This window comes from Chenopodium quinoa, unplaced genomic scaffold (genome assembly GCF_001683475.1).
Source record: "Chenopodium quinoa cultivar QQ74 unplaced genomic scaffold, ASM168347v1, whole genome shotgun sequence".
Classification (NCBI taxonomy): Eukaryota; Viridiplantae; Streptophyta; class Magnoliopsida; order Caryophyllales; family Amaranthaceae; genus Chenopodium; species Chenopodium quinoa.
This window is the reverse complement of record NW_018743331.1, coordinates 10,467,889-10,490,123: the sequence shown is the minus strand read 5'-3', so window position 1 is coordinate 10,490,123 and position 22,235 is coordinate 10,467,889. Positions and strand designations below refer to the sequence as shown.

General features: G+C 37.8%; 1 protein-coding gene across 2 annotated transcripts; it reads right to left on the bottom strand.

Moving 5' to 3' along the window:
* Positions 1-366: 366 nt before the first annotated feature.
* Positions 367-19,417, bottom strand: LOC110737924. 2 transcript variants are annotated; one of them, XM_021918271.1, is made up of 11 exons: positions 18,957-19,416; positions 18,638-18,754; positions 14,484-14,584; positions 14,225-14,296; positions 6,332-6,413; positions 6,124-6,204; positions 4,388-4,426; positions 3,549-3,614; positions 1,555-1,704; positions 713-841; positions 367-584 (listed from the first exon to the last, which is right to left on the bottom strand). In XM_021918271.1, the coding sequence occupies exons 1-11, from the start codon at positions 19,203-19,205 to the stop codon at positions 567-569; spliced, it is 1,104 nt and encodes a 367-aa protein (XP_021773963.1). In that variant the 5' UTR covers positions 19,206-19,416; the 3' UTR covers positions 367-566. The 2 variants fall into 2 exon arrangements, with proteins under 2 accessions (XP_021773963.1, XP_021773964.1); XM_021918272.1 differs by lacking the exon at positions 6,124-6,204 and having other exon boundaries at positions 18,957-19,417.
* Between the last annotated feature and the right edge of the window lie 2,818 nt (positions 19,418-22,235).

The following is a 22,235-nucleotide window of genomic DNA, read 5'->3' as shown; positions in this document are numbered from 1 at the left end:
ATATATAATAATCTACTAAAAAATTTATTGGATGAAAAAAGATTATTTCTATTTAAAATCTAATAAAATAGGATTGGTATGATCCATGAGTAATATATGACTTTATCCATACTTAAATTTTTTTTTTTTTTTTTTTTTGTTTTTCCCTGTTATAAATAGACACTATATACTCCACATGTAGCCCCAAAAATCTAAAATCTTGTTATTATCCAATATTCAAATTCATCAACTACCACGGCTAAGGTAATTTTTGCAATTTTTTTAATCTCCGGAAAAAGAAAAAAAAAAAAAAAAAAAAAAAAAAAAAAAAAAAAGCAAATCTACTTAATCAATAAATAAAACAGCTAGAAACATTATTAAAAAAAATAAATAAGTAAAAAATTAACTGGGATTTTAGATAATAAATTCCTATAATACATGATATATAAGCTACTAGTTTCTCTTAGTTTTTTTTTTCTACTCTTTGTGCCTGAGGTGTTTGGATACATTGCCTTTCACTATCTACTTATTGCTCCACTATATGATAAGTTCCCAATACTTTATGCGCAGGCATCAAAATTCCTCCTCTATGAACCAAGCAGAGACTGTTCGACAACACGGGAAAAGTTAGACAATAAACAGCAGACAATGACAATAACAAATGAAGATATAATTTGAAAAAAACTATGCATAAAATCCATCAGTTGCAATATTGTGCAATTGTTTTGCCTACCAAATTAAGCAGACGAAGGGCTGCAGGCCGAGTGAACTTTCTTGCAAAGAGGAAGCAAGGGGAGGGTTTACCCTTGCTACTGCACCATTCTCTTCGATTTTCAGTCTCATAGTAGATGTTATCTATATCCTGCAGAGTTGCCAAGAATTTTAATCATCCACTTTCCAACATAACCAACATTTGGTAGTATAATGTTTAATTGTGATGCAAGGGATGAAATTGCAGTTAACTTTTCTACACATTAATCGCAATGTGAAGATAACCCTAGGCTTTCTGATCAAGCGCATGCTTGGATTGAGGGTAATATAAACAAGTATTAATTATGCTTGGATTTTCCTGGGAATTACACCATCACAACCTCATTTTTCCTCATCACCTAAATCCATCTACATTTTCTTTACTTACATTTAGTATCCCCATATTAAAAATACCCCCATTCCAAGCATGCCCTAAGACTCAGTAAAAAAAACACTAGATAAGATTACTGTTGCAACTGCCACTATGCCGGATCCTCCATAACCATATACACCATATTACTAGTCTATAATGAAACGACATGGTGATTGTTGTCTCACAGATTTAATGAGATTATCAGCCAAGTATAAGGACCAGTCCAACCATATAGGTGTATCCTTCTTATAATAACAAAACTCAATATGAGTGCATCATTAGTGTGCAATAAATAGTCATCCTCACAAGGTAGGCTAACTCTAATAATTTGTTTAAAAAAAAAAAAGCACAAGTCCATTATAAAAATACATGGAAGGAAAAGGAGGGAACAGTAGAACTAGTGTTGGTTTTAAACAAAACAGTATACTGCCGTAAAATAGGAAGAAGCATACCTTAATGGAGAGAATCAATTCAGAGGTTGCGTCTGAAAATTTATATGTTACAGGATGCCATCCACGTCTTTCATGGTCTTTAGAGGCTGGAAGATCCCAAGCCGTATGTGTCAAAGATCTTCTTGTTATCTCTCCTTCAAGGCCTTCTAGCTGAATTACATAAAAATGAGTACTACTTACTATTATTATAATAATACTACTAATAACAATAACAAAAAATTTCACTTAAAACCCATTTCTACACCTCCATATTATGAACTTCCTAATAACTAATGGGAGCATATCAGCCCACAGCAAACAGAAAAAGTTAATTGGCTGAATTGTACAAAAATGGTACAAGTAGAATTTATTGACCAAACCACAAGAACACCATTTAGTCTGCTTTGATCATATATAAAATTTGACCTTCAAGCTTGCAGGCGGCCTAAGTGCAAAACTTTACATTTAAACTAATCCAATGACATCATACATAATAACATTATGTTTTCATTCCTCCGTTTTTTGCAACAATTACCTTTTGTAGAAGTTTCACAAATATAACATCATTTCCGACTAAGGCAATCCAACATTTCCTTTCACACATAAATACCCAATATACCGTTATTATAAATTTATTTTCTTATTCACATGGATTGCAGGTACTTTACAAGATTTTGTGGTACCCCACACTTTTTACCCACTTTCTTAGATTTTGTGTCTCCCCTACATATTGCAAAATATATTGAGAATTGAGGAAATATATTTAGTAAAAAAAAAAAAAAAGTAAGTACTACCTCCGTTTTATATTATACGCAACAAATGTTTTGATACGGACTCCTAGACATAATCTGTTTGTTAGTGTTAAATGGAGAAAGAAAGATAATGAATTATAGATGAATGTGATGAGGAGAAAGATAGAGAGAAATGACAACTTAAAAAAGGAAAAGATAAATAAAATATTTGTAACCGTTTTTTAGTACATATTGCACATTACACGAAATGGAGGTAGTATATAAAAAGTAAGAGAATAATTGTTCAAGAGGAAATATACATCTATCTACGAACATTATAGTATATAAAACCAAACAGAACATACTACCTCTATCTTAATTTTCTCTACTAACTTCTTACTTATGATTTTTTTTTCTATCCACTTTATTCATCCGATTTTGGCAGATTATCTTTACCATCATACACCTCTTACCCAAAAATATTTACACCTTCACACTCTCTTAGTGTATCTTACACACACCGACAATTTTACACTGTCTCTCCTACTTAACTTGCACCCACTTGCTTTTTACTTTTCCTTACACCAACTCATCATTTTATAACAAGTTGACTTGCTTTTTACTTCTCCTTATACCCACTCATCATCTTATAACAAGATAACAAGTGGAAAGATGTTTTAAAATTTGAATAAACTAAGTGTACAGAACTTTCAATAACGGTTTAAAATTGAAAACGTACAGAACTTTCATATAGCTGCCCCGCAAAATTTAGACAATTATAATTACCTAATTTTAGCATAGTCCAACATAAATACTACCTCTGTTTCTTTATAATTGCAACGATTTGACATAAAGTGTAAGTAGAAAATGTCTAATCGTTGCAAATAAAAAGAAACGGAGGTAGTATAAATTAAAAACAAAAAGCACTAGATAATCTTCTTCTTCTTCTTCTTGTTCTACATGAACGCCTTAATCCCATTAGTGGGGTCGGCTACATGAACCAACATGAGGACTTCCCAGGAGGTCACCCATCCTAGTACTACTCTCAATCATTGTGGCTCGTGTCAAGCGATGTGACAATGTTTTACACTAGCTGTCACTGGCCTACCATAACCTCCTCCTTTATTTAGGCTTGGGAATAGCAGCAGAAAACCCTCCCTCTAGCGAAGTTAAAAAGCACTAGATAATCATAATTCTAAATTTAGAAAATCAAGTTTAAAGCAATGCCAGAATTTTTTCAAAGATAATAAACTTGCAAGACAATCCTCTGATTGGGCTACTTACAGCAAGCAACGTTTGAACATAATGTTCATCTGGTATGCAGTTGTGTTCCTTAGATGTATCAACTGGCTGCGATACAAAATTTTAGAAAATCAGGTAAAATCCAAGAATGTATCACCTGATTTGTACAAATTTGTACACCAAGAGAACAATAATGAGTTCGCAAGAAATGCACTAGCTTAATCTCATGCAAAAGTCCATGATAGTAATCCGATTCCAAAATCAGGTTCTTTATCAATTATTCTCAATAAAAGTCACTCAGATCCACATTTCAAGGTTATAATAAAGTTAAATCAAGAAAATCATATAATTGATTGTAGAGATTCATCCATAATTTAGATACGGATCTGGAAAACATTTATAGTGTCGTAGGAATGGAAACGATGCGTTCATTGCAGATCACATCACAGCGATTGAGGTAAGAACTTGGTTTAGAAGTTTTCTTTAGGTGTTTTATAATGATTTACCTATATATAATGTAATTAATTGTCTACTAAGGTTATATTTTCCAAATAAAACATCATACCCCTCTTAACCCACATTTATTACACCTTTCTACACTCCCTCGCTTAGATTATCTTATACTCACCGTGGATTCATCAACACAAAAATTGAAAAGATAAATTCCATGTCCCACATTAATTTATTTACCTTATTATGAACAAAACAAAGTAAAGTACATCATGCACACATACACCTGCAACCCACCACGTAGACACACAAAGACACCCACCCAAAACTGGGCGGGGTGAGGGGGATGGAGAATAAACACGTAGGTAACAAAAAACACACAATGTAACAATAAGAGAAAAGGAGGGAGAGGAAGCTAGGATTGCTCTTACAAAGGGTTGATGACGCCAAAATTCTGGAAGTGACTTTCTCTGCATCAAGAGGAAACATTTGTAAGAACCACAAGCCTTGAGTTGGAATAAACCAAAATACCAAATCCTTTCCTTGTAAAACAACACAATGAAAATGGGGAACAAAAACAACCTAAAATTGATGAGAACCAAAGTTCAAATCTATGGCCTAAGAGGACCGCAAAATCTTGACAACCTTTCCTTCGAACAATGGCTGATGTTGTGCCAACTTTAGCCCATTTAATTTACCTACACATTGGGATTCGGAATGGACTCACTTGTTGGGCTTGAATTTTTGTATTATATAGCATGGATCAAAGACACTTGATGGAATTGCTACGTATAAAATATTATTTATGTTGAAACCCCAAGTGATTTTTCCATACTTTTATAGTGCGGTTAAAAAAAGCTTTGTTTTGGTCTTTTGGATCCACTATGTTACAAAATGCTTAGTTTAGCCCAATTAAGTTTCAAATTAAAAGCTTAGAGTGGACTTACGTGGTAATCTAGGAAGCTCGCACACAGTTTGTTAGGCAACTGTCTAGAATTAGTGTTGTTTCTATTCTATGCAAGGTTTTACATGACTTTGCCTATATTAAAAGTTCCATAAACTCTTGTCAAAGTTTGAATGTTTAAAAATATGAAATCAATCTATAATGAGCCTTAACTTTCAAAAAATAAATTAGATAACTTCATTCATTATTCACAACATCGTTGGCTAATTGCCTCCTCTTAAAAATTTCGCTTTTGCACCTTGAAATCACTTAACATCCCTCCATATAAGTCACCTAATTAAGCAGAGTTAATAATTTTCAAACTTGCAATGCGTCATATGTTTCAGCCTAGTAATCACTCCACAGGGACCAATACCCTAATGCCTCTTTTAAACAATGTCTTAAAATATAAGAATGGTGTCAGGTATTTATGCAACTTTCAATGGAATATCCAGCGTGAATACATTTGAATTTGTGGTAAAGGCCTTTCATAGCTAGATCTACTGATCTCAACTTACTTTTCCACCTTCATAATGCCTCACAAAACGTTTTTCAAAGAAACCAAGAGATTCTGGTATCACTTCATTCTGTGGGTGGGGCCTTACATTTATCCCAGTTATGATTTATTTTACTTACCAGAGCCGCTCTTGGAAAATATGGCATTTTTGCATCAAACACCACTATCTTATAAGGAAAAGATGGTATTTTCATGTTAATAATGGTCTAACACCTGCTTTATTTTCCTTGGCTTAAGTTAGTTTACTTCAGCAATCAAAACACAAATATAGTTTGGACTAAAAGATTCTGGTATAACGGTCAATGACTAGCATTTTAGCAAGAATACTTAACTTAGTTCTCCTCTGTGTTTATGGTTTCTGTAATTTTTTTACAATTAGTAACTATTCTCACAAGTCTGAGTTAAGAATTATCTTTTTACTAACTCTTAGATCTACACCAAGCATGGCACTCTTAAAAGTCCAAGCATCATAGATTATCATTATAACACTCTTACACCTTAAATGTTGGACTACTGTGACAAAAGGAAACTAGAATTAAGAAAAAAATTAGTCTCTAAATGAATATCAACTTAAAGTACCGTAGTAATATACAGAGATATGTACATATATATTCCTAAAGTTGATGGATGAAATACATGATAATATATCTCGTATTCATAAATAAAATTGGAAAAGTTTTTTCAAATATGCAGGCAGAAGTATCTACCTTGCAGTGTTGCTGAAATACAGGAAAAACAGTTTCGTCTTTTACGATAATTTCTGCATGTTTCCTGTTTAGTATAACCCACTATCCCCACAGCCCAAAAAAAAAAAATGAATAAATTACACAAAAATTAAAAAAAATTAAAAAAATTACTTTACCTTAGTAAATACTACAAGCATTAATCAAACCACTAAGTTCATAAAAATCACACCTGAGAGCCTTTACGCCAATTTGTAACAGGAATAACAGGTTGCATCTTTGGATTGTAGCGTCCATCCTTTGAGTCAGAAAAACTATCAATACCATCAAACAAAACTAAATTTAATAGCTTTCTTTTCATAAACCTAATGCAGAAGCATTTGACGATGTACTTGGTCTTTTTCATAAGAATATTGCATTAGTCTTAAAGCTCAACAGAGGCCTTGCATAGGGTTTATGTTGGCTTTAATACAAAGGTTGTGCGTTGTATGAAAGCTAACAAACATGTAGTTTGGAAGTAAAGCACGGTGGCTGGCCCAATTAATTGAGTAATAATCTCGTTAGGACTCTTCATATTTTAGAACTATTATGTTTGGATTTGATTTACAAGTTTTCACTATCCTTTATAATAGCCATTTCATGTCTTAAGCAATTAGGAATATTGTTTTTCTGATTTCTTTACATGGCATGAGATCTGATTAGTCAAACTTAAGCAAGCTAAGTTGATTTCCTTTAGAGGTTAAGAGTTAGGGACTTGTCGTAATCTTAGTAGATCTTAGTTTAGTCCTTGTAAATAGTCATAGGGGCTAGACGGATACATTTAGGTGTGAAATAAATTTTAAAAATTTGTCAGTTTGGGCTTCAGAAATTTGTGTTCTCGTAAAATTTGGTGATTAAAGTCTATAAAGTTGTGGGCAATTGAATCACTTGAACAACTTGAACTCATTGATTCATTAATTTGCTTTTTGTTGGATGTAATTCCTTTTGAGAAAAAATCAAAGTTACTGTTTTTCGCATTTGTATTTTTTTTTTTTTAAGTTGCCTAAATCAAATAGATCATCTTGGTAATAGTGCTCTTAACCTATTGATATTTTTATTCTTATTTTTTTTTTTCCAAAATTCTCTTTGGTAACACTATACTTTTTAATTTTCTTAGTGGTGAATTGCGAAAAATCTTATTATCTTTGGTAAACCTAAATTTTTTATATTAAGTCAACTATAACATTAATGATAAATTTTACCTAAATATGTAACTATAGTTAGTTAGTTTTTTTTTTTTTTTTCTTTTTTACATTTATTTTAGAAATATTTTTTTTATAAAAGTAACCCATTTCCCAACAGCCAGCCACCTCTCCCCCACCCCCATCCACGCCGGCGCCCGGCCTCACCTTCGCCAATGCACCGGCCTCCATTACCCCCGGCGACGCCCAACCTCCCCCAACCCCAGCGGGTGACGCCCAGCCTCCCTCGCCCCCACCTCCTCTCTTTCCCCATCTCGACCAGCGGTGCCCAGACCGGCGACGCTCACCATTCCTCCCCTGCCGGCGACCTCCTACCCCTGTCCCCGACGATTTCACTTACTTATCTCCTCCAATTTCGATAAATCAAGCTTTCTTAATGTCTTCGAACTGCGGTTTTTGATTGAATTTACAATATTTGTGTGAACTTTTACAGCAAAAAACAAACCCCATGAGTTGATGCAAAAACCTAAGGCTGATTTGTTGAATCGGCTTAAGGATCTCATGGTTAAGCAAATTTCGATTTCCATTTTCTAGGGTTTTTAATTTTAAGGTTTTTGTATGATTTGATTGAATTAATTGGGTTTTTTGGGGGGATTTTGAGTAAGGTGGTGTAATTGGGGATTTTGCCCAAGTTTTGATAGTGATGTCCCAAAAGCAGAAGTCGACATTGAGGGAAGCATACAAGAACAAGAATCGGGGTGGGGGAATGGAGAAGTGGGGTGTCGTGGCGTTGGGTGGGGGAAATGGGCGTCGCCGGCCGGGGGTGGGGGAGGTCGGCTGTCGCCGGCCGAGGCCTGGCCGCCGGCAGGGGAAGGGGCTGCTGGTGGCTAGGTTGGGTGGGGGAGGGGTTTGGTTTTTTTTTTTTTAAAAAAAATATTTTTATAATAATTTAATTATTAAAAAAAGTAAAAAACTAACTATAGTTAAGGATTTTTATTAAAATAACACTTATCAATGGTAATCAATAGTTCAAGTTTAACAAAGAGAGTAAGATTTTTCGCAATTCACCACTGAGAAAATTAAATAGTATAGTGTTACCAAAAGAGAATTTCCCTTTTTCTTTTGTATTTTATTATGCGCTCCTATATGAAATTCCAAGCACTTAAGCAAGTTTAAGTCTTTTTTTCAAAATCTTAGGTCATCAATTTTTCCAACGGAGATTGGTGAAACCATTTTTTAAAAATCCTAATTTTGACAAAAGAATTTATCCAAGGCCATATGTTTTCTTCAACATTGTTAGGATTTCGCAATGAAGAATTCAGAGGATTGGATTCTTCAATTAGAGGATTTTTTTCAATTTTTTCTAGTTAAATGTGGAGAAGTTAATGATTGCCATCATCGGACTTGAAAGCGATGCACTGATATATTCGAAAGGGAGTAACAATGCTGTTGTTCCATAAGTGGTGATTAGGTGAGGCGGCATTTTAGCTCATCGACGATGAGTTTCCTTCACTACTCTAAGTTGGGTGACAAGGTGCAGCACCCTAGTACTCTATGAATTCGTTCCATTCTCTGCGAGAATTTCCAGAAATAGAAATAGATTAGTAATGTTCACTCCGAGAGACCAGAGCCACCTCATGTGGTAGAGGAGCTTGGTGGCGGCTGGGTGGAGATTTCTGGCAAAGAGTTCCAAACAATAGAGAGTGGGGATTAGTAGATAACATCGCCTAAGCGTATTATTAGATTTGGCCTTCAATTAATCTGCAAGTTACTGGCTGTACTTGCGGTGCTGAAATGAAACTACAAGGAAGGGAAAGAAAGACAAAACAGGAAAAACAGTAATAGAGGATTTGAGAGCAATGTAGAGCAGTAATAGGGGTTGTATTAATTAGCCAGAGTAACCAATCAATACAAGCAGTCCTCTTGAGAGGAAGGCACTCTCCCAATTACTTCTCAATTTTCTGGATGTCCTCACTACACCCCTGGCTGGATTATTTATACTAATTACCAACTCATTACATTCATTCCCCCTAATCATAACAGAAAATATTCCCTTAACCAAAAGGACTAATAAACCCCTCTAGGATAATAACAGAATACAATCTTTATTTAATAAGCATAACATAAAAGTGACAGCTCACCACAACTCCCTGAATTTTCTGTTAACCTACTTGCTTCTTCTTGCGTCTAGAATATGTGGCAATGATTGGAGGCCTCGGCCCATTCCTAGCAATACCCTCCGCAACAAGTTTCACCTTGTCCTCAAGGTGGAAGTCCGGAAACCGCTGGGCCATGTCTGCATATGGTTCCCAAGTGGCGTCACACTCTGACATATTCTTCCAGTGAATCAAAACTTCCAGGTCCAAGGCTTGTTTCTGCCCTCCCATCTTGTTCCTCACCCCTAGCACAGCTTCCGGTTCAACAGCCCAGGTTAAGTCAGCACAAAGCTGAGGGGGCAAGGGGGTAGGAATGAGGTGTTGACCATTAGCTCTTTTCAGCTGAGAAATGTGAAACACAGGGTGTATTTGTGCCTCATCAGGAAGCTTGAGCTTATATGCTACTGCACCGATTCTCTGGGTCACTTCATATGGCCCGAAGTATCTTGGGGACAGCTTCATGTTTCCCTTTCTACCCACCGAACGTTGCCTATACAGCTGTAATTTCAAATATACCCAGTCCCCAATTTCGAAGTGTCCTCTCCTCTTCCTATTTTCATAACTTTTCATGTACTCCTGAGCTTGGAGCAGATGAAATTTCAAGTCATCCAAGATCGCATCCCGTTCAAGTAACTGCTCCTCAACACAGGTGTTAGACGTATTGCCTGTGCCATATCTTATCAAGTGTGGAGGGTCCCTTCCGTATAGGACCTTGAATGGAGTGTGCAAGGTAAAAGTATGGTAGGATGTATTGTACCAATATTCTGCCCACGGTACCCATGTGTACCAGGAACTTGGTTTCCCATTTATGAAGCAACGGAGATAAGCCTCCAACCCTTTATTAACCACCTCCGTCAGGCCATCAGTTTGGGGGTGATAGGCTGTGCTTTTTTGGAGAGCTGCTGTGAGGGCCGATTTCTTTGGGACTACGATTCTGCCTTTATACTTTAGAATATCGTTTTCCAGGGTAAACCATTTCAAGGGCTGGACCCCTCCCTTAATCTCTTCTGTTAGCTTCTTTATAAATGGGTCTTGCTGAATTAGCTTCGAAATTTGCTCCCATTGGAATCCACACACAGAAACTAACGATGAACATTCAATATCAGGGAAAAACTCACGGGACAGGGCGTCAGCCACTCTGTTACTTGCGCCAGGCTTGTACAGAATCTCAAATGTATACCCCAGGAGTTTGCCTACCCATTTCTGATATGCCTGTCCAACCTCCCTCTGCTCCAAGAAATACTTCAGACTTTTCTGGTCCGTACGCACAATGAATGCACGGCCCGGAAGGTAATGCCGCCACTTCTCTACTGCTAGCACGATTGCCATTATCTCTTTCTCGTAAATTGGTTTCCCCAAGGCCCTGCTTCCCAATGTTCGGCTGAAGAAAGCTATAGGGTGATCCAGCTGGGTTAGCACCGCTCCCACCACATGGCCACATGCGTCTGTTTCAACAATGAAGGTTTCATTGAAGTTAGGCATGGCTAGGACTGGAGCTTGTGTCATGGCTTTTTTCAATTTCTGGAATGCCTCGGTTGCCTGCTCATGCCATCCGAATTTGTCTTTCTTTAACTGCTCAGGGAGGGGTTGGAATTTCCTGTAATACCCCGTTAATCCCAGGAATCCTCTCAATTCCTTTAAGTTCCGAGGTTGCGGCCATGCTGTCATGGCCTCAATTTTAGTCTGATCGACCTCTATACCACTTCCCGAGATCACATGCCCCAAATACGCAACCTTCTTTTGGCCAAAATCACATTTCTTGCGGTTAGCATACAACTGATTCTCCCATAATACACTCAGGACTATTGACAAATGATTTCTATGCTCATCCACCGTTTTGCTATAAATGAGAACATCATCAAAAAAACCAAGACGAACTTACGGAGGTATGGTCTTAAAACGGTGTTCATGAGGGATTGGAAGGTCGCCGGAGCGTTTGTGAGTCCAAACGGCATCACTAGAAATTCGTAGTGGCTGTCATGAGTGCGAAAGGCAGTTTTCGGAATGTCTGACTTCGAAACCCGGATTTGATGGTACCCGGATTTGAGGTGAAAAAAACTGAGCCCCATGGAGTTCATCCAGCAGCTTGTCTATTACTGGAATTGGGTATTTGTCTGGCACAGTGCTTTTGTTGAGTGCTCGGGAATCAACGCAAAACCTCCACGATCCGACTTTCTTTTTAACCACCAGCACCGGACTAGAGTAAGGACTGATAGAGGGTTGTATGATGGACCAGTCTCTCTATTTCGGTTTTCTAGTTCTGTGGGTAGCGGTACGGGCGGACACTGATTGGGTCAGTCCCCTCTTTCAACAAAATAGAGTGCTCAATTGTCCTCCTGAGTGGCAAGCCTTTAGGCATTTCAAAGACCTGCCTGTGCTCCTTCAATATGGACCGAAGGTAGGGGGGAATCTCTGGTTATGGCTCTCTATTATCCTGCCCTTTATTAATAGCAGTTAATTCTAACAGAAATCCTTGCCCCTCCTTACAACAAAGTGAGCAGAACATAGCTTTGAGAGACACACTTGATCGCCCCAAAGACAAGTCACCAGTGAGGGTCCCTGGCTCCTCCCCCCTAAACTTCATTATTTGCTTCTTCCAATTTGTAGATACCGTACCCAGCTTCTCCAACCACTGCATCCCTAGAATAACATCAGAATTTCCAAGAGGTAGGACCAAGTAGTCCTCTGTTATAGTTATCCCCTGTAGGTGTAACACTACGCCCTTGCATTCTCCGGAGCCTTGCACTGCCCGGACATCACCTAGAGTCACCCCAAAGGCGTAGTTATCGGTAATCAGAAGGTCCAGAAACTGGGCTACTTTTGTGGACAGGAAATTGTGTGTGGCACCCGAGTTTATCAACACCACCACCTCCTTCTCGTTAATAGTACTCGGAATTCGCATCGTTCTTGCCTGAGTTAAGCCCATCACACATCACAGAGCACAGGGAGACCGCTGGTGGTGGCGCTAGGGTATCAGACTTCAGATTGTCGTCCGGCGCTTCACCCACCGTCAGCTCACCTACCTCCTCTTCCTCCCCCTCTTCATCATCCACTGCTAGCAGCACACTCAACTCTCGTCACCTACACCGATGGTTAACATTCCATTTTTCATCACATCTAAAACAGAGCCCTAGCTCCCTCTTCTGTTGCATTTCCTTCTTGCTCAACCTCCTTATGCCTCCATTGTTACGGTTTGTTTTTGTTTGGGCAGGAGAGGTTGTGCTTTGGGTGTAGTGAGGATTAGGACTGGAGTGGGTAAGGTATTGTTTGGGCTGGTTTGTGGGTATTTTTTGAGTAGGTGTTTTTCTGGTTTTTAAAATCTGGGCTACTAAGGTGGGGCCCATAGCATAATTTCTCCTCTGCTGATATAGCTAGCTCAATAGCGTCATCTAAATCACAAGGCCTCATCATTCTTACCTCAGAGCGAATGTCGCCATTCAACCCCGTCATATAGTTACTTAGAGCAACTATTTCTGCCACCGTGTCTAGCGGTGCCATCAGCTTAACAAACTTCCGGTTATATTCGGCCACCGTTAGAGAACCTTGCTGGAGGGCCATCCACTGTTCGTAGAGCCCCCCTTCCTCGTGTGGCCGAAACTTACGGAGGATAAGAGCCTTCAGCTCAACCCATCTACGAACTCGCCGGCGTCGGTTCTCATACTGGAACCAGAGAAGGGCAGCCTCGATGTTGTCCCCTTCACTCAAGCGATAGAAGTGAAAGTAGCGCTCAGCGCGGAGGATCCAGCCATCGGGATTGGTGCCATTCGTTGCGCATTGGTTTTAGGGGCCATGTTTTCTGGTCCAACAGTCGCCAGAACGATACCGTTTACTGGCTGTGCTTGCAGTGCCAAAATGAAACTACAAGGGAGGGAAAGAAAGACAAAACAGGAAAAAACAGTAATAGAGGATTTGAGAGCAATGTAGAGTAGTCCTAGGGGCTGCATTAATTAGCCAGAGTAACCAAGCAATACAAGCAGCCCTTCTTTTGAGAGGAAGGCACTCTCCCAATTACTTCTCAATTTTCTGGATGTCCTCACTACACCCCTGGATGGATTATTTATACTAATTACCAACTCATTGCATTCATTCCCCCTAATCATAAAAGAAAATATTCCCTTAACCAAAAGGACTAATAAACCCTCTAGGATAATAACAGAATACAATCTTTATTTAATAAGCATAACAGAAAAGTGACAGCAACTCCCTGAATTTTCTGTTAACCTCCTTGCTTCTTCTTGCGTCTAGAATATGTGGCAATGATTGGAGGCCTCGGCCCATTCCTAGCATAATCCTTTCAAGGCTTGGAAATCTGTGCTTAATGATTTTATAATGTATATCCTCAGGAACTACTGCCTGAACTACATCCGATTCGGACTGAGCATCACAAGGATTAAGTTTCAGGATAACCTTTAACTAGTAAGATAGCTTGTGGGTCTAATCCTTGATAAACTGAATAATAGCAATGGAAATTTGAGAAAAGAATGAAAGAAATGGGGTTAAGCGAGAGAAAGCAAAAGTCCATGTGTGGTATCTGCCTTGTTATTACATGTGTTAAATTGGACTATATATTAGATGGTGAACAAAGCTCTATAGTGTTTTCGAAAATTCGATCTTATCAAGAATTTTCATAGATTTAGTCTACTTTGCAACAAAGTTCCATGATGGAAAAGAGAGATTCCACTTATTTAATTTCTAAATGAATTATTTGGTAATATTGACATGAACAATTTTAGTTAAATTGGTAAATTAAACTAACCGCAATTCAAAAAATGAACCAACAAATCTTACCTGTCAACAAAACTGGTAGATGTTGACATGATATAATCATACGTATAACTTAAGTTGTATAGTGGTACACAGCTGAAAAAAAAATCACATAGCTGAAATATTGTTAGAAAGAGAAGACCTATGATAAGCACCTAGTAAAACAATAATATCCATCAATCGTGGCCTAGTTAACAACTAATCGTCGGTGTGAAATTATTAGAGTACATACACATACATGTGCAGGATAAAATAAATGAACCTCAAACAGATTAATGCTCACCTATCGGACAGGAAAATAAATCGTTCATTAGCAGGATCGACAAGTGCACTTTTAAGCAAAATTCGCTCTGCCTGAATCATGCTAGCTTCTCCCCAATCTACCTGGAGAAATAAAGCTCATAACAGGCCAAAAATGCAAAACTTTCCAATGGACAAGCTTAACTAACTGGCAATGCAAATTGAATTGAATAGAAGAAAACAGATGGGTAAGAAAAAATGTATGCAAAAGAAAACTCAGAGCTAACAAGACTCAAACCTTAGTCTAGTTGCATGCATGCATCTAAGTATGTAGTTTATCACTGTGACAAAGGTAAAGTGCATAATTGTTTTGAACCATTCTTAAGAGACAGGTGAGAAACAAATGGGCAGTGGAGCTAATTATGACCAGGTGAGGATAGATATCACAAATACCCTTCAGCTAATTTAAAGAGCCATGGGCAATAGCTTTAACATCTGTGCATACGTGGTTTGTTAAACCAGCACACATCTTACACTGTACTTAAATGCTGACTCCAAGTCAGCAAAGCCTATTTCCAGACTCCAATCAATATATACTTTTAAGTATCCTTATTTCAAAATTAATGTTTCCACTTCACTCTTATGCGTAATAAAAATTTAAATATCAGACAGGTTTGGTGTGCTTCACCATCCGGCCGCAGGCTAGCAGCCACCCATGTTGGAAGGTGGCCGAATACAAGAGAAATTTTTCAGAGTTGGCCTCTCCTCTCGAAGATGTGCTGGAAAGCATAATGTTGGGTCGCTGAGGAGAAAATCAAGACAGAGGTCCGATTACTTGATCTGTATAATCTTGAACAAACTATGGAGTTGGTCAAGATAGGAGACAAGTTGGAGAAGAGGTAATTGTGGGCCAGGAAAGGTTAGGCCTATCATAGCGCTTGCTAAAGGGACTGCTGGGAGTATGGGCTCATTTGTGGGCAACCTAACACCACTACTTATAAAAGTGGCATAAGGAGTTTCAATAAACCCTGCCAAGGGTCGGTTAACATGGGCCAGCCAGCTCATCTAATTCTCTAAGGGGAGAAAAAAAGGCATCCATAAAAAAGAATTGCAAGAAAAGAAGACAAAACGCTTGTGTTTTAGATGTGATGAACGTTGGAGAACCGGGAATTGGTGCAAGAAGTAGGTGGATCAAAAGGAGGAAGAGCAGGCAGATCCGATGAAGGAAGAGCTCGATTCTGCCGCCTGCGTGTAGACTTTAATCCCCATAACCATGAAATTGCAGGGTACCATTAATTTGGTCAGGGTGATTGTTATGGTGGATTCGGAGGCCACGCATAACATCATTTCTGTCGGAAGGGTGGAGGAATTAAAACCCACCACAACGAGCGGATGACAAAAGGAAGAGGAGTGTGCGGATTGGAGATTAAAAAAGACTTGTTACCACTCAATCTCGGGAACGCAGATGTAATACTTAGGGTCCATTGGCTCAAGAAGTTAGGTAAGTCACTATAAATTTCAGGTTACCGAAATTCCCAGTGTAGTTGGAAGTCCCTCAAAGTTATCATACAGTCTCTGAATAAAAAAGGGAGAGTTTTTTAAGAGAATGTTGCCCGATTCTAGCACCCCATTTGGGTTGCCGCCCATATGAGGCATGAGCATGCTATAACATTCAAGAATGGAAACTCGATTCCCGCAAATACAAAAAGACAAAATTGAAAAGCTTATTTGAGAGATGCTAAAAGCCAGAATCATCAAACCATCTACAAGCCCTTTACAAGTCCGCTCTTACCAGCGAATGAGAAGGATGGCTCGTGGCGATTATGTGTGGAGTGATGCCCAATTTCTGTCAGCCATTTGTAAACAAGACAAATGTGTCGGCAATGGCCTAGGTGTTGTGCTTATGTAGAACAACAGACCGATTGCTTTTTACAGTGAGCTACTAGGGGTTTGGGCTCAAAATAAGTCCACATGTGAGAAGGAACTTATGGCCATAAGTTTTGCAATCATTCATTGGAAACATTACTTAATGAGCCAACACTTTATTGTGAGAATTGATCAACAAAGCCTTCGCTTCATCACTCAACAACGTGAAGTGAGGGCGGATTATCAAAAGTTGGTGCGTAAATTGATGGGCTTCGATTTCGAAATCCAATATAAGTCTGGCTCTTCAAGTAGAGTGGTTGAGGCTCTATCCCGAAAGGTGGCAGAGGGTAAGGGTGCCGTGAGCACACTAATTTCTCAGTGGGACAAATAACAACAAGAAATTAACAGGATGCATGGTTGGTAATGATTAGGTTCACATTAGAGAATGGTAAGGTTTTATACAAAGGGCATATAGTGAGAAAATAAGGGATCTTCCTTTATTCCGATTCTTTTGCAAGAGTATCATGACTCTCCGACTAGGGGTCATTCTAGGGAAATGAAGACATACTTGCCGATGTCGTTCAAGTGGTTTTAGTCGGAAATGCAAAAAGCAATGGGGGAATATGTGAGAAATACGCGGTGTGTCAACAAAATAAAGAACTCTCAATTGAGACCGACGAGGCTTTTTCAACCTTTTCCTAATCCTAAGACTATTTGGGAGGACATTTCCCTTACCTTTGTGGAAGGTTCACCCAGGTCCTAAGGAAAAGACAAAATATTTGTGGTGGTGGATCTACAATCCATATACGCTCATTTTATTGGACTTAGACATGTTGATGTTTTCACGAAAGAGGTGGTCAGATTACACGGGGTTTCCCATTGTAGAGCCAGAGGAGGTCCTGGTAGTGCACCAAAAACATGAATGGGAACTCAATTTTCACACATAAGCCATGATTAAATGCAAAGGGCTGCCATCAATTGAGGCCAAGAGAAAGCATCGATTAATCAAGATTGGTTTCCATCATTCCTCCTTAAGGACAAGATGAAAATCTATGACGAGGGAGGTGCAATGGACCGAGGGATCCCTCGCCATTGTTTGGGGAAAGGAATCCGGTCTGATTGTATCAACTAAAAATTTTAAAAATCATGGTCCTCCTCACATATTCCTGTGAGGACGTGGCAAGGCTACTAAGAAGAGCAGAAACCAATTGGCAGTAGCAGACTAAAGTCCTCCTAACATATTCCTGGAGAGGACGTGGCAAGGCCACTAAGAAGAACAGCAACGGCCCTACAGTAGCAGAGGTGGCCCAGCAATTAGAGCAGCAACCAATTGGCACTAGTGGACTAAGCATTAGAAGACAAACCAGCTGCCACCCTAGAGCCATGCTAGGGATTGAAAGTGTACATATAAAAAGGGAAGAGAGCTATTGATGAAATAGGCAGTTTGTAAGATGAGTTAAGGAGATTAGTGGTCTCTAGTCACTAGCGGAGAGTGATAAGCTGAACCTATTGTTGTAAGATACTTTTGATGAAATATCAAAGATTCAAGTTTTCTTCCTCAAACTTTCTTATAACTCTATTACTTTGCTTAATCTATCCGAAATTCCGAATCTTTTACATAATATTAGTTGGGTGCTCACTCAAATGTTAGCTACAAGCATGCTGAAACTCTGAGCATACCGTTTGTAGTTTCCTCTGGAATCATACTTGTGGGGGTTCGCCCAAGATTCTCCTCGATGTACAATATGATTAGAAATCTACTTATTATCTCTTCCCATTCACTTAGCCATCCTCCTTTGTAATTTTTTTTCTCCTCGTCGGTTTTTATGCCCAAAGATAAGTAAAGTAGTCACTATAATCAATTTAATCATTATCAAATAATATTTCCTGTGCAGCACTTCCTTCTGTGCATTGTATTAAAGGGCAGATTGCTGAGTTAAAGTATTGCAATATAACTAAACCAGAACATCACTTGGATAATCTTTTGCTATTCGGAAGTCATGGGGCAAGACAGCCTCTGAGATATTCAATTTCTACTTGTTTGTTGAGAAGCAAAATAAGAAACTGGATTTCCAATCTCGAGATAGTAAGCCAAGATAAGGATGGCGCTTATATTAGCACCTACTGTCACTTCAATCCTGTTTAGCCACGGCATTTTATTATTGTCGATAATCACTAATTAATAAAAGGAGAAAGCTACAATAAATATTAAAGCTGTAAAATTGATTACCTACGCTCCTAAATTTATCAGTATTCTCACTCATTCAAATAACATGTTTTTTTCACAGGATTGCGAGATATCAGCTCAAGATTCACAAAGATATAAGGTACCTGTACACTATCATTAACTTGACGGTTTAGAAAATACAAGGACTTTGTTGTTGCTTTATTGAACAGGAATCCGGGTCTTGAATGAACAAAGACTGAAAACCTTATATCCTTGTCACCCTGCAAACAGGTAAACACAAAATTACATTCCCAAATTATTAGTTTTTTTTTCCTTTCCACATGGGCGGGTGATTGAGAATCGATCCAAGAATCCCCTGAAACCGGAGGGAAGTACTAACTACCTGAGCTATCCCTCGCTCTCAAAGTAATACCTTATGTTCAAAACTAATTAACGATGCTTATAGCGAAAGAAGAAACTCACCCGGAAAAAGGAATCCCAGACGAAATCGAGAGGAAGGCGATTGCGAGCAATAAACAGGAAAGCAATCTTAGGCTTTTGAGCAAAGAAATTCGGAAAGGGCATGAGCAAATTGATGGTGGGTCGATTAATTTCAAGCAAAACAAAGCTCACAATGCAAAGACACAGCAGAATCACAAAGAACAACCGCCTTTTCCATTTATGGTTATGAGAAGATCTAATCTGGAAACTTGTTGTTCTTCGCTTCATCATCTAATTTGTTACAAGTTTCCAGATCTATAAATCTCCCACAAATTCAATTCAAGAGTGGAAAAGTTTTCATAGTAAGTGGGAAACTGAGAGTTTGATTTCTTACCCAAAAACAAAAATATTTTTAATAGTTTAATTCATTTACAATGTACTCGTAGGAACTAGGAAGTCATCACATGATTCAGTGAAGTATTATTATAACGCCAACAAGAGTAATAATGATTGCAAAAAGTTTAAAAAGTGTGCCAGATGGCTTAGATGGAGTACTTAAATGGCGTGAATTGAAATCAAAGAACCAAAAAAACAAAAAGCGTTTGTTTAAAGGAAAATTAGTCAATAGTTTGATTAGTCTACTAACTTGATGTTACACATACAACAACCAAAAATGATAATATTAAGCATCAAAAATGAAAAATTATAATATTAAAAATAAATAATTAAATCAAATAAGACGGACATTACAACTACGACATGTTGTAAAAATTAGCAATGATTTGGTATCTATTATATGATGAATTTTTAGTTGTCCAATAGTCATTGAACAAAATTCAATCTTTGACAATTTTATAGTCATTTGGGCATCATTTTGTTCAAATAGGTTCTATAATAATAGATTATATAACCAAAAACTTTATTAAGTGTGTACAACACATAATCCAACCATATATGATTAATTCAGAGATGACCCAATTCGAATACAACCAACAATTTATTAACTAAACCTTATTAAACTTGTTGAGACTTGAATTGAATCTAGTTGGGTATTGACCCAACCCATATTTCAGCTTGACTTATTACTTACCCAACCCAAATTCAACTCGAATTGTTACTGCCTGTGGAATTCAATTCGGCTTAATAGTGACCTCACTTGTAATCAACTCAACTTGTTACTGTTATTAACCATCTCGTATTCAACTCTACTTCTCAATGGCTCGACTTGTATTTAACTCAACTCAAATTCAATCCAAACAACTAAAATGTATACCATTTAGCACTCTCTTTCCTTATGTATTATCTTTCCTTGTGATTGCATATTGGTATTTCCTCCGTTTTATTAAGTGTTACAATTACCAAATGTAGTCATTTTTGTTTGGTTGACAATTATTGAGGTAAATATTGTTCTTTACCAATAAGTTAAATACTCTATATTGTTCTAGAGTATTAGGGGGTTGCCCCTCGAGTAACCGGTTTCAAAGATTTATAACCTTGCTAACCTAATACTCTATATTGTTCTAGAGTATTAGGGGGCTGCCCCTCAAGTTACTGATTTCAAAGATTTATAACCTTGCTAACCAAAAAATTAAAAAATAAGGAAGCTTTCCCAAAAGAAGTAAACAAGTTAAATTGCTCAAAGAAACGAGTAGATAAACATATGACGAAAGATAAACATGCATTCCATTAGTTAAAAGATCAAGTCAGGTCTACAAATGTACAAGTTGAAGGAGAGGTTACTTCCATGATCAAACATTTGGAAAGGCGAACGATTTTCAATAAATTCTACGTGATAAACTATGCTACTGTTGGCTACTAAGCCAAGGGAGACTATGAAATCTAAGAAGAAAGCTTAAAAGAAATGAAATGCTTGTTGTTGATTGATTTGCTGATGCCTTCCTTTAATCCTTGCAATTCTATTTATAGGCAAAATGGAGCGGTTATGGCTAACTCCCATAACTATTGTACGGTTATGCTTCTTGGCTCCAACACTTCTTCAAAAATTAAAAACATCCATTAGCCTCCCAAACCGGCCTCTATGTATTGGGCCTTTATGTGACATCAGCCCAGTTCCTTCTATGCTTGAACCAGTTTAGCCCAAAGACCTTTTACTGACATAAAGATATGGTCATCAGAGTTTGAGTAATAAGATAGACATTCAAGAGCCTCCATGTTTGTGTTAATCTCTATATCATGTTGCGAGTAATAACTTGCATATAAATTTTGAAGAGTTAATAAAGTACCAGATCTGAATTTGTTTTTTATATAATTATCCATAATATTTGTTCAAACTACAAATGTACAAAGAAAAGATAATAAACATATCCAATCTTAAGTAATATAAAGCACTTCAAATGCACAAACATGGAGGCTCCTGAATGTCTATCTTATTACTCAAACTCTGATGACCATACCCGATCATCGCCAAACTCGAACTAAGAGTTCTATGATGGAGAAGAGAATGAAAAGGTACGGGCTACGAGTGAAGATATCAAACAAGAAATCCATGATCCTCTAGAAGAGGTCAATCTCGGAACTAATGATTGTCCTAGATTCACTTATGTAAGTAAGGAATTACTCACAAAAGACAAGTCATTATTGACTGATATACTTCATAAATATAAGGATTGTTTTGCATGGGAGCATCACGAATTTCCTGGTATAGATCCTTCTATTAACGAGCATAGGCTTCCTATTAAACCTGGTTACATCCTATAGTCTAGAATTTGAGACGTTTATCGCCAGAGTTGATTCCTAAAATAAAGGAAGAGATTGCCAAACTCTTGGAAGAAGGATTCATATAACCCACCAAATATGCAGAGTGGATAGCTAACATTGTTCTTGTGATTAAGAAGAATGGCAAAATCAAGATATGCACAGATTATAGAAACATCAACAGTGCATCCCCAAAGGATCAATATCCCATGCATGTAGCAGATATGTTGATAGATGCCTCATCAATACATGAGTTTGTATCAACGCTAAATGGTTTTATTAGGTATCACCAAATAAGGACCGCTGAAAATGATCGCTCAAAGACGACATTTAGGTGCCCAGGCTCCTTAAGACTCTATGAGTATGTGGCGATGCCATTTGGACTTAAGAATGCAGGGGCAACGTATTAGAGAGCTATGAATCTCATATTTGATGAAATGATTGGTGACTTTATGGAGGTTTACATAGACAATGTTTTGGTAAAATCCCATGACTTATCAAAGCATTTAGAACACCTCATTTTAGCGTTTGAATGGATGAGGAAGTTCGATCTAAAGATAAACCCCCTTAATTGTGCCTTCGGGGTTAAAGTCATTAACTTTTTGG